Source organism: Leuciscus leuciscus, assembly GCF_965113295.1.
Source record: "Leuciscus leuciscus genome assembly, chromosome: 24".
Taxonomy (NCBI): Eukaryota; Metazoa; Chordata; class Actinopteri; order Cypriniformes; family Leuciscidae; genus Leuciscus; species Leuciscus leuciscus.
The window spans coordinates 32,842,537-32,870,027 of NC_138723.1; the positions used below are offsets into that span (position 1 = coordinate 32,842,537).

A 27,491-nucleotide genomic window follows, 5' to 3' on the forward strand; every position below is an offset into this window, starting at 1 on the left:
TTTCTTCACGACATTTTATTCGGCTACAATCGGTCACACAACTTCCAGTTGTGAGATGTGTAACGTCTCTGATGAACAAGCAGACGTGCAGAGGATCAGCTGATGCAGCTCACAGAAGCTCATGTTGTGCGGCAGTGTGTGTGTTGTGCGGCAGTGTGTGTGTTGTGCGGCAGTGTGTGTAGTTGTTCATGTTGTGTGGCAGTGTGTGTTGTGTGTGTAGTTGTTCATGTTGTGTGGCAGACGCTCATCAGGCCTTCGCTCCAGAGTCCCAGCATCAGCCCCAGTTTATCCTCGTCCGGGAGCTGCAGCTGCGCAGCCGCAACACACTCCGAGTTCAGGAGCTGCTTCAGCGCAGACAGATGAGACACGGGGAACCGCAGACCCTGGAACACACACACACACAGATGAGACACGGGGAACCGCAGACCCTGGAACACACACACACACAGATGAGACACGGGGAACCGCAGACCCTGGAACACACACACACACACGCATCAGGGGAACCGCAGACCCTGAAACAAACACACACACGTACGTGTCAGGGGAACCGCAGACCCTGGAACACACACACACAGATGAGACACGGGGAACCGCAGACCCTGGAACACACACACACGCATCAGGGGAACCGCAGACCCTGAAACAAACACACACACGTGTCAGGGGAACCACGGACCCTGAAACACACACACACACACAGATGAGACACGGGGAACCGCAGACCCTGGAACACACACGCATCAGGGGAACCGCAGACCCTGAAACAAACACACACACACACACACGTACGTGTCAGGGGAACCGCAGACCCTGGAACACACACACACACACACACAGATGAGACACGGGGAACCGCAGACCCTGGAACACACACACGCATCAGGGGAACCACACACACACACACACACACACACGTACGTGTCAGGGGAACCACGGACCCTGAAACACACACGTGTCAGGGGAACCACGGACCCTGAAACACACACACACACGTACGTGTCAGGGGAACCACGGACACTGAAACAAACAAACAAACACACACACACACACACACACACACGTCAGGGGAACCACGGACCCTGAAACACACACACACACACACAGATGAGACACGGGGAACCGCAGACCCTGGAACACACGCACACACACACACACACGCATCAGTGGAACCGCAGACCCTGAAACATACATACATATACATACACATACACATACACACACACACACACACACACACACACACACACACACACACACGTGTCAGGGGAACCACGGACCCTGAAACACACACACACACACACACGTCAGGGGAACCGCAGACCCTGGAACACAAGAACCCCGGCGTCTACACAAATGATCAATGTGTGTTTGGAGGAGCTCTAGTGTGCCTGTAAGTCTAGCGGCGTCTGAATAGCGTGCTCCTCCTGTTAGTGCTCTGTATGGGCCGCGTAGGGCCATTTCCTCCACATAAGAAAAAAAAAACTTATGTAAATCATAATTGTGACATAAAAAGTAAAGTCATGTTTATCAGATACAATTTTGAAGTGATGACACACTAAGCCGAAATTATGACTTAAAAAGTCATAATTATGGCATGAGTCAAATGATCTTATAGTAATTATGGCTTACTTTATCTCATAATTTCAATTTTTATGTCATAATTATGACAGAGTTAGTACATCGTAATTTTGACTTTTTAAGTCATAGTTTCCGACTAGTCTGCAAGATGTGACGTGGGCTGACCTGTGAGATGACCTCATCTTCATCTTCATCTTCATCATCATCATCATCGTTGTCAGCATCACCGTCGTCATCAGATGCTCCCATCATGTGTGTTTCTCTCTTGTTCTTTAACGAATGTAACACAAACACGACCAGCTCGGTGGCCTCGTCCTGATCGGAGACAAACACAGTAAGGACTTGCTACACACACACACACACACACACACACACACACACACACACACACACACACACACACACACACAGTGCCTTCCACTAATATCGGCACTAATATATATATATATGATGTGTGCGTATGTGAATATATATATATGAGGTGTGTGAATGAATATGTGACGTGTGTGTGACTCTTACAGTGTTCTCTTGACTGGGCTCCACTGTTAGAAGAAGATGCTCTTTAAACCGCACACACACAGTGTCCTCCAGCGACGGCGGTTTCCCAACTGGAAGAGAAACACATTCAGCACAGCATCAGCCGTACCTGGACACACACACACACACACACACACACACACACACACACACACACTCACCGGGATCAGCGCCGGTCTGGTCCTGCAGGAACGGTGGCAGTCGGTGGCAGATGAAGTCTCTCTTCATAGCGCTGGAGCGCAACTCCTGATTCCCTCGCTCGACATCATCAGCCAAACGCCGCAGAAACACACACATCTGCTTATTAACCTCAGGAGCCACGCTTGCAGACTGACAACACACACACACACACACACACACACACACACACACACACACACACACACACACACAGTTAGAGCCACTGTTACAGGTGAGTGTGACAGAAATGTGTGAGAGAGGAGTGTGTGTGACAGGAGTGTGTGAGAGAGGAGTGTGTGTGTGTGTGACAGGAGTGTGTGTGAGAGGAGTGTGTGTGAGAGGAGTGTGTGTGTGTGACAGGAGTGTGTGAGAGAGGAGTGTGTGTGAGAGGAGTGTGTGTGTGTGACAGGAGTGTGTGAGAGAGGAGTGTGTGTGTGTGACAGGAGTGTGTGTGAGAGGAGTGTGTGAGAGAGGAGTGTGTGTGACAGGAGTGTGTGTGTGACAGGAGTGTGTGAGACAGAAGTGTGTGTGACAGGAGAGTGTGTGAGACAGGAGTGTGTGAGACAGGAGTGTGTGTGCTCACCGTGAGGAGGTTACGAGGAAGACCGCAGCGCATTCCGTGTTCACGTCTCATGCTGTCCAACACACACCCAGGAAACACGTCCAGCATGAAGTCGCCCCACGACCTGAAAGACACACACATGTACATCTATAACGACCTGAAAGACACATGTATATCTATATATACATCATGTGTGTGTGAACTGTGGAGACGCACATGTTCTGGTAGGTGCTGAGCGTGAGGTGTGTGGATCGAGTCACGTCTGAAGGAGTGTCGGCCTGGTGGATCGTTCCCCGGGGGAAATACAGCAAATCACCAGCCTACAAGAAATCAAATGAAATGAGGCATTAATACAATCATATCTCTCCTCAACCACAGACACACGAGCAGAACACTCAAGCACATCTCACGTCTCTGCTGATTGACCTTTAACCCTGTGATGTCACTGACCTGCAGGATGAAGTCGTGTGTCGGGGGGCCGATGCGATGCTCGGGCTCCAGGCTGTACTCGCGGGCCAGAGGGACGGTGGGCTGGTAAAGCCTCCAGTGTTTCTGTCCCTCCAGCTGAAGGATCAGCACCTGAACCCATACACACGCGTAAGGAAACGAACACCAGCAGGACGTCAGTTATTCCTCATGCACACGAGCAAACCATGACAGTAGATGCTACACAAACGAGAGCAGACACACACCTCGACGTCGTCGTAGTGCGGCGGCAGACCCTGAGAGCCGCGAGGCGTAATGTAGATGTTAGATCCAACCAGCGACCCGAAGAAGCACTCCAGCCGCTCCTGAATACGCCACAGCTCGTCCTGTGAACACACGTGACCGGTGAACACACGTGACCGGCGAACACACGTGACCGGCGAACACACGTGACCGGCGAATGGGCGTATTGTATGGGCGGTTTGGACGACGACACACATGCGTTATATAATTGCATTGCATATAATGTGTGCTGGTCAACTAGTCTAAAATTAAGAAACCCCTAGAACACAGTAAAAAAAATAAAAAAAGATAATACATAGGACCATTGTGTACAATTACCACAGGGAAAAGGGCTTCTATTTGTGACGTGCCGTCTTTGCATTTAAACATTGCACATTTTAAACAGGACACGCATTAGCTGAATAAATGTTAGCCAATACAAACATATTTATAGATTAAAGCTGCAAGCAGCCTCAAAGGGGCCAAGCCCTCCAATGGTTCCCTGGGTTCAAAAAGTAGCTAAAAATACTTTGCTTTCAAAACTTTATAAGAAACTTTAATAACCAAAGTATTCTTACTATAGCAGTGCGGAGCCGCAAGAACAAAAACAGCACAAATTGAATATACATGTAAATGTACATCAAGCACAATAGCATTTAAGCACCAACAGCAGTGCAGAGCCGGAAGGAATTTAAATGACAACTTTATACACAATTTTAAAGTCGCCCCACATGGGACTCGAACCCACGACCAGAATGGTTCCGGATTCGAGATACATGGTTTAGCAGATTGCACCACTCAGAGGACGTGATTTTCAAAGCAGCAGAGGAGAGGGTTCAGTGTAAGAATAAGCACACAAACTCAAGTAAACGAGATTAGCATGCTAAGCTAGCTTAATGCTAATGTAGCTTATGGTTAACCTGATAGCTGACAAGCCACATTAGAAAGAATGGCATCTGGTTAGCATGCTAACCAATTATTATGCTAAGCTAACTAGCATAAGGCAACAAAGACAGGCTAGAACAACTTCAGAGATGAATATCTCGGGAACGGTAGTGAATATCAAAAATCTGTTCAGTCATTTCTATGCGGCTCAGTCCAAAGAACATCTGATCAAATTTTGGACAAAATTGAGCAAGATTTGAAGGAGGAGTAGCGGAAATTTTTTTTTTCATTTGTTCCAATATGGCGGATAGTCACATTGTTGGAAAATGACAAATGAGATATCGACGGAGTCGGCATAAGCCAAGGAATATAATAACATAAAGCAATCAAAATTTGAACAACGTTTTCAAAAGTTATAAGCGTTTTTGCAAAATACCTTATACCTCTGGAACACTAGGTGGCGCTGTGTTCAAACTTCTTAGGTACCTTCAGGCCAGGCTAATGATGATCCTTACCAATTTTTGTGCCGATATGTCAAATACTTTATAAGATAATGCAATTTATGACAAAAATCAAAATGGCGGACACGTCGTACATCCCATCCTAGCAAAATCGGCATCGACAGATTCAGCATGATGCAAGGAATCCATAGATACCACATTTATGATTTTCTGACAAACTGTTCACAAGTTATTGGCCAAAATAGCCATTTTCCATATCTCATGACCCATAGGTGGCGCTGTTCCCAACATTGGCATGGACCCTCAGAGCATACTTCCGATGAAGTGTACCAATTTTCGTTTCGATTGATCAATTTTTGGCCGAGATACAGCCTCTTAGCCAATTTTGGGTCGACCTCGTTAAGTTTACGACATCATAACTTTTTTTTTTCCAGTATAGCAAAAAATTCTGTTCAGTCATTTCTATGCGGCTCAGTCCATAGATCATTTGAGCACATGTTTGGACAAAATTGGACAAAATGTGAAGGAGGAGTAGCGAAAAAACTGAATACTGTACTTTTCAAAATGGCTACTACTGTAATGGGCGGAGTCTTAATGTAAGGTATTGGTTGTGATCACAATGAAGAGAGGAATCAGGTGTACTAAGTTTCATGTCTCTAGATCAAAGGGTTCAAAAGTTATAACCATTTTAATGTTGAATATTTGAACTGGTGGTGGCGCTATAGAGTTGGTCCTAGAGACTCAAAAATTGGTCCAATTCCTATTCATTACCATCACTACAAGTGTGCCAAATTTCATCATTTTCCTACTTACGGTTCATAGGGCTGCCATAGACTCCCATTTGCGGAAGAAGAATAATAATAAATATAGCTGCAAGCAGCAATACGGGGCCAAGCCGCTGCAGCACAGTAGGGCTGTTGCGCAATGCGGAGCCAGAAGAGCAAAAACAGCAGAAATAGAATGTACATGAAGAACAGATGGGTTCAGAAGTACAGAGAGGATGAAATCAAAATGAACATAAGTTCTGTTGAGAATGAATACAGAATGTAGAAATAAATACACTTATTTCTGATCCCAGTGTAAGAAACATTAGTACAGCTCTTATCCAGATAATAAAGGAGTTCAAATGACAATTTATACACAATTTCAAAGTCGCCCCACACTGGTCTCGAACCCACGACCACAATGGTTCGGGATTCATGACGCATGGTTGAACAGATTGCGCCACCCAGAGGACATGTTTTACAAAGCTGCAGAGGAGAGGTTTCAGTGTAAGAATAAGCAGACAAAATACAAGTAAACGAGATTAGCATGTTAAGCTAGTTTAATGCTAATGTAGCTTATGGTTATCCTGATAGCTGAAGAGCCACATTAGAAAGAATGGTATCTGGTTAGCATTCTAACCAATTATTATGCTAAGCTAACTAGCATAAGGCAACAAACACAGGCTAGGTCAACTTTGAAGATGAATATCTCGGGAACGGTAGCGAATATCAAAAATCTGTTCAGTCATTCCTGTGCGACTTGATCCAAAGAACATCTGATCAAATTTTGGGCAAAATTGAGCAAAATTTGAAGGAGTAGCGAAAAAACTGTTTTCCATTTCCTCCAATATGGCGGACAGTCACATTGTTGCAAAATGACAAATGAGATATCGTCGGAATTGTCATAAGCCAAGGAACATAATGGCATAAAGCAATCAAAATGTGAACAATGTTTTCAAAAGTTATAAGCATTTTTACAAAATACCTTATACCTCTGGAACACTAGGTGGCGCTGTGTTCAAATTTCTCAGGTACCTTCAAGACATGGTGTCGATCATCCCTACCAATTTTTGTGCCGATATGTCAAATACTTTATAAGATAATGCAATTTATGACAAAAATAAAAATGGCGGAAACATCGTACATCCCATCCTAGCAAAATCGGTATCGACGGATTCGGCATGATGCAAGGAATCCATAGATACCACATTTTTGATTTTCTGACAAACTGTTCACAAGTTATTGGCCAAAATAGCCATTTTCCATATCTCATGACCCATAGGTGGCGCTGTTCCCAACGTTGGCATGGACCCTCAGAGCATACTTCCGATGAAGTGTACCAATTTTTGTTTCGATTGATCAATTTTTGGCCGAGATACAGCCTCTTAGCCAATTTTGGGTCGACCTCGTTAAGTTTGCGACATCATAAATTTTTTTTTTTCAGTATAACAAAAAATTCTGTTCAGTCATTTCTATGCGGCTCAGTCCGTAGATCATTTGAGCACATGTTTGGACAAAATTGGACAAAATTTGAAGGAGGAGTAGCGAAAAAACTGAATACTGTACTTTTCAAAATGGCTACTACTGTAATGGGCGGAATCTTAATGTAAGGTATTGGTTCTGATCAGCATGATGAGAGGAATCAGGTGTACTAAGTTTCATGTCTCTAGATCAAAGGGTTCAAAAGTTATAACCATTTTAATGTTGAATATTTGAACTGGTGGTGGCGCTATAGAGTTGGTCCTAGAGACTCAAAAATTGGTCCAATTCCTATTCATTACCATCACTAGAAGTGTACCAAATTTCATCATTTTCCTATGTACGGTTCATAGGGCTGCCATAGACTTCCATTGGCGGAAGAAGAAGTAATTGTTATTCTGACAATAACAATTGCTAATATAGCTGCAAGCAGCAATACGGGGCCAAGCCGCTGTAGCACAGTAGGGCTGTTGCGCAATGCGGAGCCAGAAGAGCAAAAACAGCAGAAATAGAATGTACATGAAGAACAGATGGGTTCAGAAGTACAGAGAGGATGAAATCAAAATGAACATAAGTTCTGTTGAGAATGAATACAGAATGTAGAAATAAATACACTTATTTCTGATCCCAGTGTAAGAAACATTAGTACAGCTCTTATCCAGATAATAAAGGAGTTCAAATGACAATTTATACACAATTTCAAAGTCGCCCCACACTGGTTTCGAACCCACGACCACAATGGTTCGGGATTCATGACACATGGTTGAACAGATTGCGCCACCCAGAGGACATGTTTTACAAAGCTGCAGAGGAGAGGTTTCAGTGTAAGAATAAGCAGAGAAAATACAAGTAAACGAGATTAGCATGTTAAGCTAGCTTAATACTAATGTAGCTTATGGTTATCCTGATAGCTAAAGAGCCACATTAGAAAGAATGGTATCTGGATAGCATTCTAACCAATTATTATGCTAAGCTAACTAGCATAAGGCAACAAACACAGGCTAGGTCAACTTTCAAGATGAATATCTCGGGAACGGTAGCGAATATCAAAAATCTGTTCAGTCATTCCTGTCCGGCTTGATCCAAAGAACATCTGATCAAAGTTTGGGCAAAATTGAGCAAAATGTGAAGGAGGAGTAGCGAAAAAACTGTTTTTCATTTGCTCCAATATGGCGGACAGTCACATTGTTGCAAAATGACAAATGAGATATTGTCGGAATTGTCATAAGCCAAGGAACATAATGACATAAAGCAATCAAAATTTGAACAATGTTTTCAAAAGTTACAAGCATTTTTGCAAAATACCTTATACCTCTGGAACACTAGGTGGCGCTGTGTTCAAACTTCTCAGGTACCTTCAGGACATGGTGTCGATCATCCCTACCATTTTTTGTGAAGATATGTCAAATAGTTTAAAAGTTATTGTAAATTGTGACAAAATTCAAAATGGCGGACACTTGGTAAATCTCATCCTGGTAAAATCGGTATCCACGGATTCGGTATGACCCAAGGAATCCATAGATACCACATTTATTATTTTCTGACAAACTGTTCAAAAGTTATTGACCAAAATAGCAATTTTTCATATCTCATGACCCGTAGGTGGCGCTATTCCCAACTTTGGCATGGACCCTCAGACCATGCTTCCGATGAAGCAAACCAATTTTCGTTTCGATTGATCAAACTTTGGCCGAGATACAGCCTCTAAACCAATTTTGGGTCGACTTTGTTCAGTTTGCGACAACATAACTTTTGAACAAAGATGAATAAAAAAAATCTGTTCAGTCATTTCTGTGCGGCTCAGTCCAAAGATCATTTGAACAAAATTTGGAGAAAATTGGACAAATTTTGAAGGACGAGTAGCGAAAAAACTGAATACTGTACTTTTCAAAATGGCCACTACTGTAATGGGCGGAGTCTTAATGTAAGGTATTGGTTGTGATCACGGTGATGAGAGGAATCAGATGTACTAAGTTTCATGTCTCTAGATCAAAGGGTTCAGAAGTTATAACCCTTTAAATGTTGAAATTTTGAACTGGTGGTGGCGCTATAGAGTTGGTCCTAGAGGCTCAAAAATTGGTCCAATTACTATTCATTAGCATCACTAGAAGTGTACCAAATTTCATCATTTTCCTATGTACGGTTCATAGGGCTGCCATAGACTTCCATTGGCGGAAGAAGAAGAAGAAGAATAATAATAATAAATATAGCTGCAAGCAGCAATACAGGGGCCAAGCCCTTAAACGCACCGCAAGCAGAACAAGTATGGTGAACAGCAAGCACAGCCAGCACATCGTGTACATCAAGCACAGCAAGTACTGTAAGCACTGCAGCGCGCAAGCATTTAAGCACCAACAGCAGTGCGGAGCCGGAAGAACAAAACATCAGAAATTAAATGTACATGTAAATGAAGCACAGCGAGCATTTAATCACCAACAGCAGTGCAGAGCCGGAAGGAATTTAAATGACAACTTTATACACAATTTTAAAGTCGTTCCACATGGGACTCGAACCCACGACCAGAATGGTTCGGGATTCGAGATACATGGTTTAGCAGATTGCGCCACTCAGAGGACGTGAATTTCAAAGCAGCAGAGGAGAGGGTTCAGTGTAAGAATAAGCACACAAACTCAAGTAAACGAGATTTGCATGCTAGGCTAGCTTAATGCTAATGTAGCTTATGGTTAACCTGATAGCTGACAAGCCATATTAGAAAGAATGGCATCTGGTTAGCATGCTAACCAATTATTATGCTAAGCTAACTAGCATAAGTCAACAAACACAAGCTAGGTCAACTTCAGAGATGAATATCTCGGGAACGGTAGTGAATATCAAAAATCTGTTCAGTCATTTCTATGCGGCTCGGTCCAAAGAACATCTGATCAAATTTTGGACAAAATTGAGCAAGATTTGAAGGAGGAGTAGCGAAAAAACTGTTTTTCATTTGTTCCAATATGGCGGATAGTCACATTGTTGGTAAATGACAAATGAGATATCGACGGAGTCGGCATAAGCCACGGAATGTAATAACATAAAGCAATCAAAATTTGAACAATGTTTTCAAAAGTTATAAGCATTTTTGCTAAATACCTTATACCTCTGGAACACTAGGTGGCGCTGTGTTCAAACTTCTCAGCTACCTTCAGGCCAGGCTAATGATGATCCTTACCAATTTTTGTGCCGATATGTCAAATACTTTATAAGATTTTGCAATTTATGACAAAAATCTAAATGGCGGACACGTGGTACATCCCATCCTGGCAAAATCGGTATCGACGGATTCGGCATGACGCAAGAAATCCATAGAGACCACATTTATGATTTGCTGACAAACTGTTCAAAAGTTATTGGCCAAAATAGCCATTTTCCATATCTCATGACCCATAGGTGGCGCTGTTCCCAACTTTGGCATGGACCCTCAGAGCATACTTCCGATGAAGCGTACCAATTTTTGTTTCGATTGATCAAAGTTTGGCTGAGCTATAGCTTCTGAAACAATTTTGGGTCGACCTCGTTAAGTTTGCGACATAATAACTTTTTTTTTTCCAGTATAGCAAAAAATTCTGTTCAGTCATTTCTATGCGGCTCAGTCCGTAGATCATTTGAGCACATGTTTGGACAAAATTGAATAAAAATTGAAGGAGGAGTAGCGAAAAAACTGAATACTGTACTTTTCAAAATGGCTACTACTGTAATGGGCGGAGTCTTAATGTAAGGTATTGGTTGTGATCACGATGAAGAGAGGAATCAGGTGTACTAAGTTTCATGTCTCTAGATCAAAGGGTTCAAAAGTTATAACCATTTTAATGTTGAATATTTGAACTGGTGGTGGCGCTATAGAGTTGGTCCTAGAGACTCAAAAATTGGTCCAATTCCTATTCATTACCATCACTAGAAGTGTACCAAATTTCATCATTTTCCTATGTACGGTTCATAGGGCTGCCATAGACTTCCATTGGCGGAAGAAGAAGCAATTGTTATTCTGACAATAACAATTGCTAATATAGCTGCAAGCAGCAATACGGGGCCAAGCCGCTGTAGCACAGTAGGGCTGTTGCGCAATGCGGAGCCAGAAGAGCAAAAACAGCAGAAATAGAATGTACATGAAGAACAGATGGGTTCAGAAGTACAGAGAGGATGAAATCAAAATGAACATAAGTTCTGTTGAGAATGAATACAGAATGTAGAAATAAATACACTTATTTCAGATCCCAGTGTAAGAAACATTAGTACAGCTCTTATCCAGATAATAAAGGAGTTCAAATGACAATTTATACACAATTTCAAAGTCGCCCCACACTGGTCTCGAACCCACGACCACAATGGTTCGGGATTCATGACGCATGGTTGAACAGATTGCGCCACCCAGAGGACATGTTTTACAAAGCTGCAGAGGAGAGGTTTCAGTGTAAGAATAAGCAGACAAAATACAAGTAAACGAGATTAGCATGTTAAGCTAGCTTAATGCTAATGTAGCTTATGGTTATCCTGATAGTTGAAGAGCCACATTAGAAAGAATGGTATCTGGTTAGCATGCTAACCAATTATTATGCTAAGCTAACTAGCATAAGGCAACAAACACAGGCTAGGTCAACTTTACAGACGAATATCTCGGGAACGGTAGCGAATATCAAAAATATGTTCAGTCATTCCTGTGCGGCTTGGTCCAAAGAACATCTGATCAAATTTTGGGCAAAATTGAGCAAAATTTGAAGGAGGAGTAGCGAAAAAACTGTTTTTCATTTGCTCCAATATGGCGGACAGTCACAATGTTGCAAAATGACAAATGATATATCGTCGGAATTGTAATAAGCCAAGGAACATAATGACATAAAGCAATCAAAATTTGAACAATGTTTTCAAAAGTTATAAGCATTTTTGCAAAATATCTTATACCTCTGGAACACTAGGTGGCGCTGTGTTCAAACTTCTCAGGTACCTTCAGGACATGGTGTCGATCATCCCTACCAATTTTTGTGAAGATATGTCAAATAGTTTAAAAGTTATTGCAAATTGTGACAAAATTCAAAATGGCGGACACGTGGTAAATCTCATCCTGGTAAAATCGGTATCCACGGATTTGGTATGACCCAAGGAATCCATAGATACCACATTTATTATTTTCTGACAAACTGTTCAAAAGTTATTGACCAAAATAGCAATTTTTCATATCTCATGACCCGTAGGTGGCGCTATTCCCAACTTTGGCATGGACCCTCAGACCATGCTTCCGATGAAGCAAACCAATTTTCGTTTCGATTGATCAAACTTTGGCCGAGATACAGACTCTAAACCAATTTTGGGTCGACCTCGTTAAGTTTGCGACAACATAACTTTTGAACAAAGATGAATTAAAAAAATCTGTTCAGTCATTTCTGTGCGGCTCAGTCCAAAGATCATATGAACAAATTTTGGACAAAATTGAACAAAATTTGAAGGAGGAGTAGCCAAAAAACAGAATACTGTACTTTTCAAAATGGCCACTACTGTAATGGGCGGAGTCTTAATGTAAGGTATTAGTTGTGATCACGATGATAGGAGGAATCAGATGTACTAAGTTTCATATCTCTAGATCAAAGGGTTCAAAAGTTATAACCATTTAAATGTTGAAATTTTGAACTGGTGGTGGCGCTATAGAGTTGGTCCTAGAGGCTCAAAAATTGGTCCAATTACTATTCATTAGCATCACTAGAAGTGTACCAAATTTCATCATTTTCCTATGTACGGTTCATAGGGCTGCCATAGACTTCCATTGGCGGAAGAAGAAGAAGAATAATAATAATAATAATAATAATAATAAGAAAACTAACGGATACAATAGGTGCCTTGCCCCTTCGGGGCTTGGCCCCTAATAAGAAAACTAACGGATACAATAGGTGCCTTGCCCCTTCGGGGCTTGGCCCCTAAATATAGCTGCAAGCAGCAATACAGGGGCCAAGCCGCTGTAGCACAGTAGGGCTGTTGCGCAATGCGGAGCCAGAAGAGCAAAAACAGCAGAAATAGAATGTACATGAAGAACAGATGGGTTCAGAAGTACAGAGAGGATGAAATCAAAATGAACATAAGTTCTGTTGAGAATGAATACAGAATGTAGAAATAAATACACTTATTTCTGATCCCAGTGTAAGAAACATTATTACAGCTCTTATCCAGATAATAGAGGAGTTCAAATGACAATTTATACACAATTTCAAAGTCGCCCCACACTGGTCTCGAACCCACGACCACAATGGTTCGGGATTCATGACGCATGGTTGAACAGATTGCGCCACCCAGAGGACATGTTTTACAAAGCTGCAGAGGAGAGGTTTCAGTGTAAGAATAAGCAGACAAAATACAAGTAAACGAGATTAGCATGTTAAGCTAGCTTAATGCTAATGTAGCTTATGGTTATCCTGATAGCTGAAGAGCCACATTAGAAAGAATGGTATCTGGTTAGCATGCTAACCAATTATTATGCTAAGCTAACTAGCATAAGGCAACAAACACAGGCTAGGTCAACTTTACAGATGAATATCTCGGGAACGGTAGCGAATATCAAAAATATGTTCAGTCATTCCTGTGCGGCTTGGTCCAAAGAACATCTGATCAAATTTTGGGCAAAATTTAGCAAAATTTGAAGGAGGAGTAGTGAAAAAACTGTTTTTCATTTGCTCCAATATGGCGGACAGTCACAATGTTGCAAAATGACAAATGATATATCGTCGGAATTGTAATAAGCCAAGGAACATAATGACATAAAGCAATCAAAATTTGAACAATGTTTTCAAAAGTTATAAGCATTTTTGCAAAATACCTTATACCTCTGGAACACTAGGTGGCTCTGTGTTCAAACTTCTCAGGTACCTTCAGGACATGGTGTCGATCATCCCTACCAATTTTTGTGAAGATATGTCAAATAGTTTAAAAGTTATTGCAAATTGTGACAAAATTCAAAATGGCGGACACGTGGTAAATCTCATCCTGGTAAAATCGGTATCCACGGATTCGGTATGACCCAAGGAATCCATAGATACCACATTTATTATTTTCTGACAAACTGTTCAAAAGTTATTGACCAAAATAGAAATTTTTCATATCTCATGACCCGTAGGTGGCGCTATTCCCAACTTTGGCATGGACCCTCAGACCATGCTTCCGATGAAGCAACCCAATTTTCGTTTCGATTGATCAAACTTTGGCCGAGATACAGACTCTAAACCAATTTTGGGTCGACCTCGTTAAGTTTGCGACAACATAACTTTTGAACAAAGATGAATTAAAAAAATCTGTTCAGTCATTTCTGTGCGGCTCAGTCCAAAGATCATTTGAACAAATTTTGGACAAAATTGAACAAAATTTGAAGGAGGAGTAGCCAAAAAACAGAATACTGTACTTTTCAAAATGGCCACTACTGTAATGGGCGGAGTCTTAATGTAAGGTATTAGTTGTGATCACGATGATAGGAGGAATCAGATGTACTAAGTTTCATATCTCTAGATCAAAGGGTTCAAAAGTTATAACCATTTAAATGTTGAAATTTTGAACTGGTGGTGGCGCTATAGAGTTGGTCCTAGAGGCTCAAAAATTGGTCCAATTACTATTCATTAGCATCACTAGAAGTGTACCAAATTTCATCATTTTCCTATGTACGGTTCATAGGGCTGCCATAGACTTCCATTTACGGAATAATAATAATAATAATAATAATAAGAAGAAGAAGAAAACTAACAGATACAATAGGTGCCTTGCCCCTTCGGGGCTTGGCCCCTAAATATAGCTGCAAGCAGCAATTACCGGGGCCAAGTAAAATAAGACGACAAGACATTTCGACATGTCTGAAAGTGTCAGACCAACTGCAACAATGAGCAATTAAAGACATTTAACCCTCTGAGGTCGGAAAACGCGCCCCCGCGTTTTGCTGGATTTTCTTCACATTGTAGTACAATAAACTTAAATTACTCCGTCATTTATGGTTATACAGAAAAAAGAAATATAAAAAAAGAATCTGTGATATTTCTACTTTTGTATGTGTCCACTTACAATCATATCAAAACATTGTGCTTTTGTAAAATAAAGAAAATAAACAGGGTGTGCGTTCTGCCTCTCCGTCGCGGTGAACTTTTTTTTCTTGAGCACGTCTATAAACTGAAACAAAACTCAACGAATACTTCTCACACATTTATGAGCCATATACCTTTATACACATTTAAGTGTGTACTTTTAAATGATCGGATTCAAACTGAAAACAAATATTCTCTGTTTAAGTCATTTGTATAAAACCAACAGGATGTCCAGTATCTCAAACGCTCGCTAATTACTTTTAATTCGGCCACGCCCACTCGCGCAAAAGAGATTCACATGCAAATCTCCACATGGAACGCGAACGCCCTCGTTACCTCAAACACAAAACACCAAAACACTTCACAAGTCTCTGCTTTTCGTCGAGTTTGGAAGACACGTCTGAGCTTACATTGGATTTACATCAGAAGAAGAAGAATGCGATTTGAAGACAAGAAAGATGTAAGGTAAGAAATTCTTACTTATTAGTTTATGGTATTGTTGCATAAACTTCACATTGCAGTTGAACTGTTGCTAGATATATGGTGAATATTATACTATTTAGACCCGTGTTTACTGTTAAATACTGTTTGTGGATATCTGCTCAAACATAGATATGTATAACCATAATGTTTAATATTTTGGAGCGCGATGGCGTTTGAATGTATCATATTTTGGAGCGCGATTGCGTTTGAAAGGAAAAATGCACCAAACATTAGGCTTTATGTTTTTACTATTATCTCATTTCATATCATCATAACGAATGGAAACATTTGAAGTAACATAAGATAATCAATATATTTTTCTCTAGCATTGTTACTGAAATCTTTTGGAAGATTTATAGGCTGCTTTGTAAAATAAAATTATTTTATGCAGTACTGCACATAGCTTATGCCTACAAGGCACAACAAATATGGTGTTCTTTATATTATATATTGTTGGAAACATGTGTGTGTGTGTGTGTGTGTGTGTGTGTGTATTCTGTGAATTTTAAAAAGCAATTTTAACCAGAAAAATCTAAAATGTATTCCCAAAATCGTGCAGGCCTAGTTTCTCTTGATACCAGTATGTTCACTTTTTTCTTTTCTTTCAGGGACCAGATGCAACTGAGTCCTGCTGACTTCAACATTCACATGAGTCTCTGTACATGAACATGGTAAAGTGAAAATCAAACACCTTGGAAATGGTATGTACAATGTTTTTAGGAATGGCACAAAGGTCTCTGTCTTTGGATCATTGTTTTCAATGTGCTCTTTTGTCATTTGTTGTGTATTTTTGGATTATGTTGTGTTGTAAATAAATCCAAACAATCTAAAAGCCATTCTTTTTTAAATCTCCTCATTCTTTGTGCAAGGTTGCTCTGAATGACAGGGCCTGATCGCTCCTAATAGGGCAGTTAGGGGAGTGTCTTTGTCTTTCTCAGGTGTGAAAAGCTTACATATTCATGAGATGATCACGCCCCTTCGCATATGGCTTTGTCACACAAAACACGTCTTAGAAATTTTAAATCAATATATTGTCTTATCTGAATGAGCAGTCAGGGTGATTTTCACATAGTTTTGGAGCAAATATTCTAGGCTACGTCATACAATTTTCAAAAGTCTTGTGAAGAAATAATCAGTATGGGTTTCATGGCCTTATTTCAGTGACAATTTTTTTTTGTATTTTCACAAACCACGCATAAATGTCATTATCTCAAAACTACAAACTTTTACATACATGCTGCTGATATATTATTGTAGCAGAGTTTGTGCTGAATACAGTGTAATTAGACTTTAGCCATGAAAATGTCACTAGTAACAGAAAAAAACACAAATGTCAGAGCATGTCAGAACACCTCGATGGCCCAGAAAACAGCTCAGACCTCAGAGGGTTAAAGAGGATTTTAGGCAAAATGCCTGAAAAATCATAGAAACAATAATTAAAAATATGATTTAATGCATTATCACTTTCGACCAATAGGTGGCGCAGTTATAAAACTGATGTGATGTAGTCAGAGTGAAGTGACAATGACACATACAAAGTTTGGTGTCAATATGTCATGGCATTGCAGAGATAAAGCCTGAATAGTGCTTTTAGCATCATGCCTCAACTTTGCTGCTGCGCTATACGAAAACGGTTTCGTCAATCGACACGAAATCCATAACTTTTAGTCAGCACAGTCTGGAGATAATATGATTCGATTTTGGTGAAAATTGGACAAACGGTGTAGGAGGAGTTCGAAAAAGTATGTTTTGAATGAAAATAGCATTTTATTTCACAAAACTGTATTGAAGTCAATGGGAATTTCATGTTTTGTTCTATTATAGCGCCACCAAGAGGCTCAGTCCCACCATTTTTTTTACGTGTCCTCAGAGTGAGCCCATACATATCTGTGTCAATTTTGGTGAAAATATCTTAATTCGCTTCGGAGTTATAGACATTTATATGAAAAAACACGTAAAAAATGACTGACACATGACTTTGATTGAATTTTACTACCCCTTACTATCAATATTTTCGCATTTGGGCATTGGAGTATAGCTATCGACCTATGTTTCCAAACTTCTGACGGTGGTTTCGTCTCGATCAGACTAGCGGTTTCGAAGATATAGCCAAATGTTTTTTAAGCGCTAAATCACAACGCTACACAAACCGTAAGGCGAAACCTAGCAAGTTTGGTATCGTAGGACTCAGCAAGGATTCAGGAGTCTAATTAGATGAGTCTCGTGAAAATAAGTCGATCACATCCAAAGATATAAGCATTTGAATAAACAAATTCACCATAGGTGGCGCTGTTTCGAAACTTCTCACGCTCCTTCAGGACATCGTGTTGATGACCCATGCCAAGTTTCGTAACAATTCGTTCATGCATTCTTAAAATAAAGCATTTTAGCACAAAATTCAAAATGGCCGACAGCCAAAATGGCTGATATGGTAAACAATTTTATCGAATCGGCATGAGCTCAGGAATCAGATGAAAAAATAATTTTGTTGATTGGCCATAAGGTTCAAAAGTTTTTAGCAAAATAAAAGTGAAACTTTGGACAGGTGGTGGCGCTAGTGGGAATGACTTAGAAACACCAAAATTGGTGTATTTAATGTTGGGAATGTCCTCTATCAGAATGTCAAACCAAAACAACTTTCCCCGCAATCGGTTCTATGGGCTGCCATAGACTCCCATGGCGGAAGAATAATAATAAGAACGGGAACAGATACAACAGGTGCCTCCGCACCTTCGGTGCTTGGCTCCTATTAATAAGAACGGGAACAGATACAATAGGTGCCTACGCACCTTCGGTGCTTGGCCCCTAATTAAAGCTGCAAGCAGCATTTATCGGGGTTCAAGCAGTTAAGGCCTTTAAGGCCTTTAAGCACACAAGCATCAAAAGACATTAAGTTTTATTTAGCAAGCATTTAACAAATGCCATCATAGATGAAAAAGTCCATTTACAGCCAATACAGGCAGTTTGCCATAGGAAATATATGGTTTTAAAGCGTTTTTACAGTTATAGCACCTTTTGCCTAGTCTTCTTATAGTCTTGCCTGATCTCCACCACTTTTATTAGTAGTACTCAAAGTGTGCCCATATATATGTGTCAGATTTGTTGTAAATATTTAATTTTGATAAGGAGTTTAGACAATTATATTCAGTGGCGTAACGAGCCAACACTGGGCCCTTAAGTAGGATTATCAAGGCGGGCCCCTTGATGACGCAATTGATGACGCAATGTCCGCGAGTAGGCTACCATGAATAGGGCAGGATATGATCATACACAGCATATAAGAGATGAGATGACTAACAAAATCAGGAGGAGCCTACGCTCACCAAAAACAAAACAAAAAAACAACAAAAAAACAATGGGGACAGCGCATTATAAAACATTGTTAGGCCTAGGTCCAAATACATGAAAAAGATGCTCTCTTACATTATAGCGGGATTTTCCGGGCTTTCCTATGTGAACTGCAAAGTTGTCGATTAGATCAGGATTGTGCGCACAGGCATTCTCAATTGACCCTTCGCAGGGAGTTTGATTGACAGGCGATCTGACTAATCATAATCCGCCATTTTGTCCAACAAAGCAGTCAGGAGAGTTAGTAGATTAACATAGGAGGAATTAAATTTGAAAAACAAAGTGTTCTGACGTCTTAGCACTTTAAAACAACATTCCTTTTATGTTCATTCATGTTTATTTTAATGCTATAAATTAACTAGAAGGAAGAGATGATCGGTTCACAAGCAGCTTTAACTGAGCTTCGAGTCTACAGCGATCTGTCAGACACATTAAGGAGTCACAAAACGGTATTTATTGTTTAAATGTCTCTAAAAAATGACTACATTTGAAAGGTGAGACTTTGTTTCACAGGGTATCTGCACATTTTTGCTCAACAAATTTAATGACTTAAGACCTTCAAGAATAAAAATTAAGACCATTACCACGGCAAAAATATATATAAAAACTACACTCTAGGCTGTTCAGGTTAACAAAGCACATTTGTATTTGAGCAACAGTGCAAATAGTCAGTGTATATTTAGCAACATAAAGTGCATGTCAGGCAACTGCCTTCTCAATACAACAACAATACTGCTGTAAATAACGTACAAACAGCGCATAACAAATCAAATTGTAAATGACAAGTTAAACACAGTCCAAAAAATGGATGGAGTAAAAAAGGGAATTAGTTTCCAAACAACAGCAAAGAATTTGAAATTGTCAATTCAAATTGACAATTTGAATTTGTGTCCCAGCAAATTGTTCAGCATGCTCTTTTTGCAGGAGATTCATAAATTTCCAATTAACAGAGGGTCCATCCATTGACATGGAGAGCATATTCCTGAGATTTAGTTCCTTTGTACATTCCTAAAAATATGAAAAACACAACCCCTAACCCTAACCCTACACAAACATAACAAATGCCAACTTATTCCTAAAGCAATGATACCAAGAGAATTTTATTAAGATAGCCTATGTCTGTCAAATATTTAAATTAAGTAAGTTTAGTTTACCATAAGATAAGGTGTGCAAACATAAACATCCAGAAAAATTGCCTTATGCTAGTGCTGGGCGGTATGACCAAAAATACACATCACAGTATTTTGCTAAATTATAGTCTACCGGTTTCACGGTAAATTACTTTTTTTTTTTTTTAGCATGACTGGGTGTTAACCACATTTTCTACTGAGTGAGAGAGGAAATACTGCAGTAGATTGACTTAGAATGCCCTAATTTACTGTAATGAGTGAATATTATAGAAAACCTCCACACTAGTATTAATACAGGTTTGCAAGGCTGTTTACAAAGAGGTGCCAGCAGGAGGCGCTTTAGGAGCGGCAGAAATAGCGGTTTCCCCGGTAACGGCTGTACACAAAGCAAAGCTCATAAACGCTGCTTTATCAGGAAAGATAAAGAAAGATTCAATCGTAATAACAACGAAAATTTTCTAAAGATCGTCAGTTCACTTCAGATACATTCATATAAAAACACCCGCGCCGCGTGAAAAAGGACCCTCTCAAACAGTGTTACCCAGCGACGCGTTCCGATCTGGTGAAATAACGTTAGCATGGAAAATAGTTTCTCCAGACATATCTTTCTTTCATTCCGCCCAGATGAAATTTAATGCCACTCTTCGAAAATTTGCGAAATTTAATACATTTTAAGACCTTAAAAAAACGTATATTTTATTTAAGACATTTTAATACTGTTTAAGGATCCGCGGAGACCCTGTTTCATATCAAAAGTACTTGTCTGTCAGCGCGCAGTCTTTTTTCTGATCCACAATGTATTTTTCACTGCGTGAGAACTTGGTGTGGTGTGAGAGTGGCGTCGCTTGTCAGACATAGCAACAGTAACTAAAGTGGGTGGGTCTTTGCGAACGGTCATTGACAGTATGGACGGGGATTCGCCAGTCCCGATTCAAAACAAATTTCATCACAATCCATCATTGTTCGTTTCAAACATGTGAGTATCAAAATGATCCATTGGTGAAATTGATTGGATTTAATTAATTTTTTTGTCAGTTCCTATCATAATTTTAACATTTGGCATTATTGTTTAGCTATTTACCTATGTTTTCAAATTTCCTTTGTTTTTTTGTTGTTGTCTAGATCAGACTAACGGCTTTGAAGATAACCACAATTTTTTAAAGCTCTAAATGACACTTGCAAAAACCATAAGGCGAAACCTGGCATGTTTGGTATTGTTGGACTCGGCAAGGATTCTTAGGAGGTCACTCCTGTGAAAAAACACGGGCTTTCTTGAAACTTCTAAGGGTCCTTCAAGGCTTTGTACCAATGACCTATACTGAGTTTTTTGAGATACACCAATGTTCTCATAGACTATCATGACACCCTGGACAAAGACACTGCGTGCCAATTTTCAGTAGACTAACGGTTGGGTGCGCTTATAGCTATTTTCATGATTTTTTTCACTGTTATAGCGCCACCAAGTGGCCAATTGTCACGATTTTTTTTATGTCAACTCAGATTGAGCTTATGAACATGTGTCCCAAGTTTAGTGAAAATATCTCATTCCGTTCACAAGTTATAACCATTTTATAGCGCCACCAAGTGGCCAATTGTCATGATTTTTTTTCACGTGACCACAGAATGAGCTCATGAACATGTGTCCCAAGTTTTGCGAAAATATCTCTTTCCGTTCACAAGTTATAACCGTTTTATAGTGCCACCTAGTGGCCAATTGTTGCGATTTTTTTTCAAGTGATCTCAGATTGTGCTCAGGAAGATGTGTCCCAAGTTTAGCAAAAAAATCTCTTTCCGTTCACAATTTATAACCATTTTAGTAAAAGTGACCCTGGTGCCATCAAAGATTTTGGTTCCCCTTATCGACCGTTAATTGAAATTTTGAATTTTTTGGATGATTATTGATTGTCAGACTCCAGAGAATATTCTTACAGTGGTTTGGTTCCGATCGGGCGAAAAACCAAGGAGAAGTTTGCAAAAATAGGTTTTTCAAAAAAATGCAATTTACTCGAAATTGGCGCCTGAAGGGCGAGCAAATCGGAGATAGGTATTTTGCTCACCTTGAGCCAAGGATTCCAACGATATAAGACACTTGATCGTGGGACAAACGGTCTAAGAGTTATGGGCGATTTTGTACTTTTGGTCGCTGTAGCGCCACCTATGGGCCATTCGGGGTCATACTCTGATAGGTTGTCCCCAAATTGAGGCCTACCATCTGGCCAGGTTTCACGTCTCTAGGCCTTACGGTTTGGCCTGCACGATGCGTTTTACGAATCCTTACAATTACAATAGGGTTTCAGCATTTCATGCTTGAACCCCTAATAAGAATGAAGGCTTTTTGCCAGTTATAGCGCCACCTATGGTCCGATCTCCATGAAACTCTGCATGCTTCCTCACCATGTTCTGACACATATGCTCATCAATTTTGGTGAAGTTCTGAGTTTTCATTTGGGATTTATAGGCTTTTTTAGTGTATTTTGCCACGCCCCTTTTCTAAATGACCCTGTTACAGCCACCCAAATGCAAAAGTTCAACTTTTTTTCGATAATTACTGATCTAGAGAGTCCAGAGAAATGTCCTAGACTGGTTTGGTTCCGATCTGGCGAAAAACCTAGGACTAGTTCGCAAAAGTAGGTTTCGGACAAAATTCGACATAGCAGAAAATTTTTCGGGCCTAAATCGAAATTGGAGATGGCCATTTTGTCCGCCTTGAGCCAGGGATCACATTGGTGTAAGACACTTGAGTCTAGGACAAAAGGAGTCTAGGAGTTATGGGCGATTTAGTACTTTTGCACTAAATCTGTAGCTGTAGCACAACGTAAAATTTGTTTGCGCGGTATTCGTGAACGGTTTGACGAATCAACACGAATTCCATAACTTTTTGTCGGTACAGTGTGGAGATGATACAATTCGATTTTGGTGAAAATCGGACAAACGGTCTAGGAGGAGTTCGAAAAAGTAGGTTTTGACTAAAAATCAAGATGGCGGACAGGAAGTTCGGCCAAATAAGGCAAACTTGGTATCTATGTTCTCAGCGTGACCCAGGGAATCTATTAAGACCAGTGGCATTTCAATAGGCAGATTGATTCAAAGGTTATTAGCCTTTTTGGAAATGTTGTTATAACTTTTGACCACAAGGTGGCGCTGTTTCGAAACTTCTCACGCTCCTTCAGGGCATCGTGCTGATGACCCATACCATGTTTCGTAACAATCCATTCATGCGTTCTTAAAATACAGCATTTTAGCACAAAATTCAAAATGGCCGACAGCCAAAATGGCCGATATGGTAAAATTGGATATCAGTCGACTCAGCATGTTGGCCTGAATCTAACGAGACCAATTTGATGATTTTTGGGCAAACTGTTCAGAAGTTATAAGCAAAAATAGCCATTTTTCATATCTTCGGACCAGTAGGTGGCGCTGCGCCGAAACGCAGCATGTAGCCTCAGGTCATGCTTGGGATAACATGTGCCAACTTTGGTCTGAATCCAATAAAGCGTTGCAGAGATACAGCCTTACGTCTGTTTTCGCAAGCGCTACGTAAAATTTGTTTGTGGGTTTTTTCGAAAATTGCTAAGCGAATCAACTTGAATTCCATAACTTTTTGTCGGCATGGTCTGTAGATGATCTGATTCAATTTTCATGGAAATTGGAGCAACGGCCTAGGAGGAGTTCGAAAAAGTTGCTTTTTCGGAAAATTCAAAATGGCGGAAAACTTTTCATGACGGAAAATGATGTCATTGGGTGCAATCGAATCGTCACGAGTTCAGGAATCAGAGGAAAAACGAATTTTGTTTCTAGCCCTTGTGGTTCAAAAGTTATTAGAATAAACATGAGTGAAACTTTGGACAGTTGGTGGCGCTAGAGGGAATGACTTAGACACACCAAAATTGGTGTATTTAATGTTGGGACTGTCCTCTATCAGAATGTCAAACCATTACAACTTTCCCGCGATCGGTTCTATGGGCTGCCATAGACTCCCAGAGCGGAAGAAAAAGAAGAATTATTTTTGGTACGCCAACAGATACAATAGGTGCCTACGCACATTCTGTGCTTGGCCCCTAATAAGAAAACTAACAGATACAATAGGTGCCTTGCCCCTTCGGGGCTTGGCCCCTAAAAACAGTTGACAATGAATAGACAGGAGTCCAATAATAGCATAACGAATCACTTATTCTAAAAATAATATAAAGTAACGTTATAAGTTCCGAATCCGACATATAATGAGGGCAGTGTTAACAGTAAACGTCCGTCATTTAACGAATTTTAAAAGCTGGGATGGATAATACAAAATGCTTTTTGACAGAAAAAAAACAAGCAAGAACAAAATTTAAATTTAGCCCGTCAATTTTAATTTTACAATGTTTGTGAGAGAGCTCGCGCAGCATTGATACAACGGTACTTTTTAATCCATAAGTAACTAACGCGCTAGTTTTCATACAAAATAAATATGTAACATAATTAGGTAGGCTACTTTAGATATAATTAAGACAATAACGTAACACATACGTTTCTCAACACTGAGAATGAATGAATAAATAAACGCCTGTTTCTCCAGACTCTCGCTTATCAGTAGGCTAACGTTAATCCACAAATCACAGCACTTTCATAATCACTAAGCCATAGCGATTTCAAGATTTAGTTCAGCATTACTTGAGCATTTTATTATTTGCATGACTGATGAATGATGTCTTCCTCTTTTCTGAGTGACCATGAATAACTTTAAGATAAACCATGCGATCTGTGTGATCATCGAATCCATAAGATTAAGTTAACTCAACAATCAACTTTCCACATCGACCCCAGGCCGTTTCCCTTCAGGAGTCAGAAGTACCGTACTGTACTGTCCTCGCTTATGACATCAGTCAGACGGCGGCCGCGGGAGTGGAAGGGGGATCGAGCGGGAATCTTTATTGGTGTCGATTTTCAGTCTCTTTTTAATGATAGGCCTTCGCAGGTCACGTGTCACGTGTGTTCGCAGGTCACGTGTCACGTGTGTTCGCAGGTCACGTGTGTTCGCAGGTCACGTGTGTTCGCAGGTCACGTGTGTTCGCAGGTCACGTGTGTTCGCAGGTCACGTGTGTTCGCAGGTCACGTGTGTTCGCAGGTCACGTGTGTTCGCAGGTCACGTGTGTTCGCAGGTCACGTGTCACGTGTGTTCGCAGGTCACGTGTCACGTGTGTTCGCAGGTCACGTGTGTTCGCAGGTCACGTGTGTTCGCAGGTCACGTGTGTTCGCAGGTCACGTGTGTTCGCAGGTCACGTACTTTGAAGTCAAAATGCGTATCCGCTACGCAAAATGCGTACAGGTTGGCAGGTCTGCACACGTGACCTGCGAACACACGTGACCTGCGAACACACGTGACAATGCGACCACACACGACACGTGACCTGCGAACACTCGTGACCTGCGAACACTCGTGACCTGCGAACACTCGTGACCTGCGAACACTCGTGACCTGCGAACACTCGTGACCTGCGAACACTCGTGACCTGCGAACACTCGTGACCTGCGAACACTCGTGACCTGCGAACACTCGAACACACGTGACCTGCGAACACACGTGACCTGCGAACACACGTGACCTGCGAACACACGTGACCTCAGACGAGCGCAGCAGGTTTAAGCGAGCTCTGACCTTGAACCTCTGAGGCTGGTGCAGCTGTATGGTGGCCCTGTTCTCCTCCAGGTCCTTCTTCAGCTGGCTGAACTTCACCTTCCCTGCTTTATTCAGCACTCTCTTCTGGCCGTCGACGCAGCGGCACACGTTGAGGTCTCTGGCGTATCGCAGGCCGCGAGCGCAGAGCTGCCTGACGTCGGACAGCTGGAACAGCGAGCGGAAGTACGAGGCCAGAGCCGGATCGTTGCGCTGCAGGACCAGTGGCTTCTGCTCCCAGTACTGAAGGAAGAACTGGTCCAGGCCGACCGGACTGATCAGACTCTGGAAGAAATCCCTCGGAGAGTCGAAGCACAGCGGGTTCCCCATCTTCATCTGCTTCACAGGTACATCCTCCTCCTCCTCCTTCTGTCCATCACACTTCTCTCTTCTGCCCTTCTTTGGCATCTCTGCGGCATAAATATCATAATATAAATATGCTCTTAATAACCTTCACTGCGCTGTCTAGATAGCTTGCTGATTATTCTGGAATTCCTGTCAAATACAGGCTATTTTAACTTTGTGTATATAAGCAATACGCTTCAAATGATTATTCATAAATGTATGTGCACTACTTTAACATCAAGACAGGGTGATGCAGCTGTTGTGGAAAAGCTAATAAAGAAAAGAACAGCAGTCACATCAGTCGTTCTCTCCTCCGCCATGTTTACAGTTTAGGACCCGAGCAACTCGGAAACTCGGGTATCAAAATGATCTCAGAGTTTCCCAGTAGTAAATAAGACCTTCGTGTCCAGTTCCTACTAGGAAACTAGTATATACAACAATTCCAATAGCTTGTGAAAGCAGAATTAATGCCCATATATTCTTGCCACTGTGAAGAAACTAGAGTGAGAATTAAAGATCATTATTAACGTACAGCACAGATGAAGCTTAAAATAATTACATGCTTTTAACCATTCATTCAGTTCACGCATTCATCATCACGAAATAACCGATTAGTCAAGTTTAATTTAGTCACTTTATAGAAAAGTGTCAACACAAGTGACAGAATGAGGTAGAATTAAGGTGTGCAAAAACTTTTGCTTTTTATTGTAATTTTAAAATGCAGTGTCAAATTAAAATTCACAATGCAATTGATGATTTGACATTTTATCATTATTCTATTATCTAAAAATGCAAACGAAACAAAAAAGTGCAAATAAAATGCTAATGCAGCAATAGTGACAAGCTTCAAATTAATGCGTTGTTTAGTTTTCCTCTTTTTTTAATTTATGGTTTAACTTTCAAAACTAACCCAACCAGACATGTTTAAAATGACGAAATAATTTAACACATAAAAGTCGAGTAAGATATTTAATCGTATACTTCTTATCCAAATAAGACAGACGGGTCCGTCATAATTTATGGCAGAAAATAACTTATTCGCAGTGGAAGTACAGACAAACATGTTCCTTACCTACAGCTGACAGCATCACAGGCCCACGTGCACAGACGGTGTCACACTTCAAACGCTCCGGGTGGAACATTTATAAAAACCGTTCCTGGATGTATGAGTCAAGTTCATAATCGTAGCAATCATAATCACAGTAAAATATGTGGCGTACGCCGATTTCTATTTCACGAGCTCGTCCAGTTTAAGTGCTTTGATGTCTGAAAGAATATGAATCATGGTGGACACTAGGTTTACTCTTGCTATTTCCTGGGGAAATTTTATTAA

At 40.7% G+C, this 27,491-nt stretch overlaps 1 protein-coding gene across 4 annotated transcripts; it reads right to left on the reverse strand.

Annotated features, from left to right (window-relative positions):
- Positions 1-27,491, reverse strand: riox2 (ribosomal oxygenase 2). Of its 4 annotated transcripts, XM_082158675.1 has the most exons (11): positions 27,231-27,485; positions 25,796-26,223; positions 3,553-3,672; positions 3,311-3,439; positions 3,077-3,180; positions 2,882-2,984; positions 2,280-2,448; positions 2,101-2,189; positions 1,747-1,896; positions 211-383; positions 154-172 (listed from the first exon to the last, which is right to left on the reverse strand). In XM_082158675.1, exons 1-10 carry the CDS (start codon positions 27,298-27,300, stop codon positions 225-227), a joined length of 1,521 nt encoding a protein of 506 aa, XP_082014801.1. In that variant the 5' UTR covers positions 27,301-27,485; the 3' UTR covers positions 154-172; positions 211-224. The 4 variants fall into 4 exon arrangements, with proteins under 4 accessions (XP_082014800.1, XP_082014802.1, XP_082014801.1 ...); XM_082158674.1 differs by having other exon boundaries at positions 1-383; positions 27,231-27,482; XM_082158676.1 differs by having other exon boundaries at positions 1-383; positions 27,235-27,311.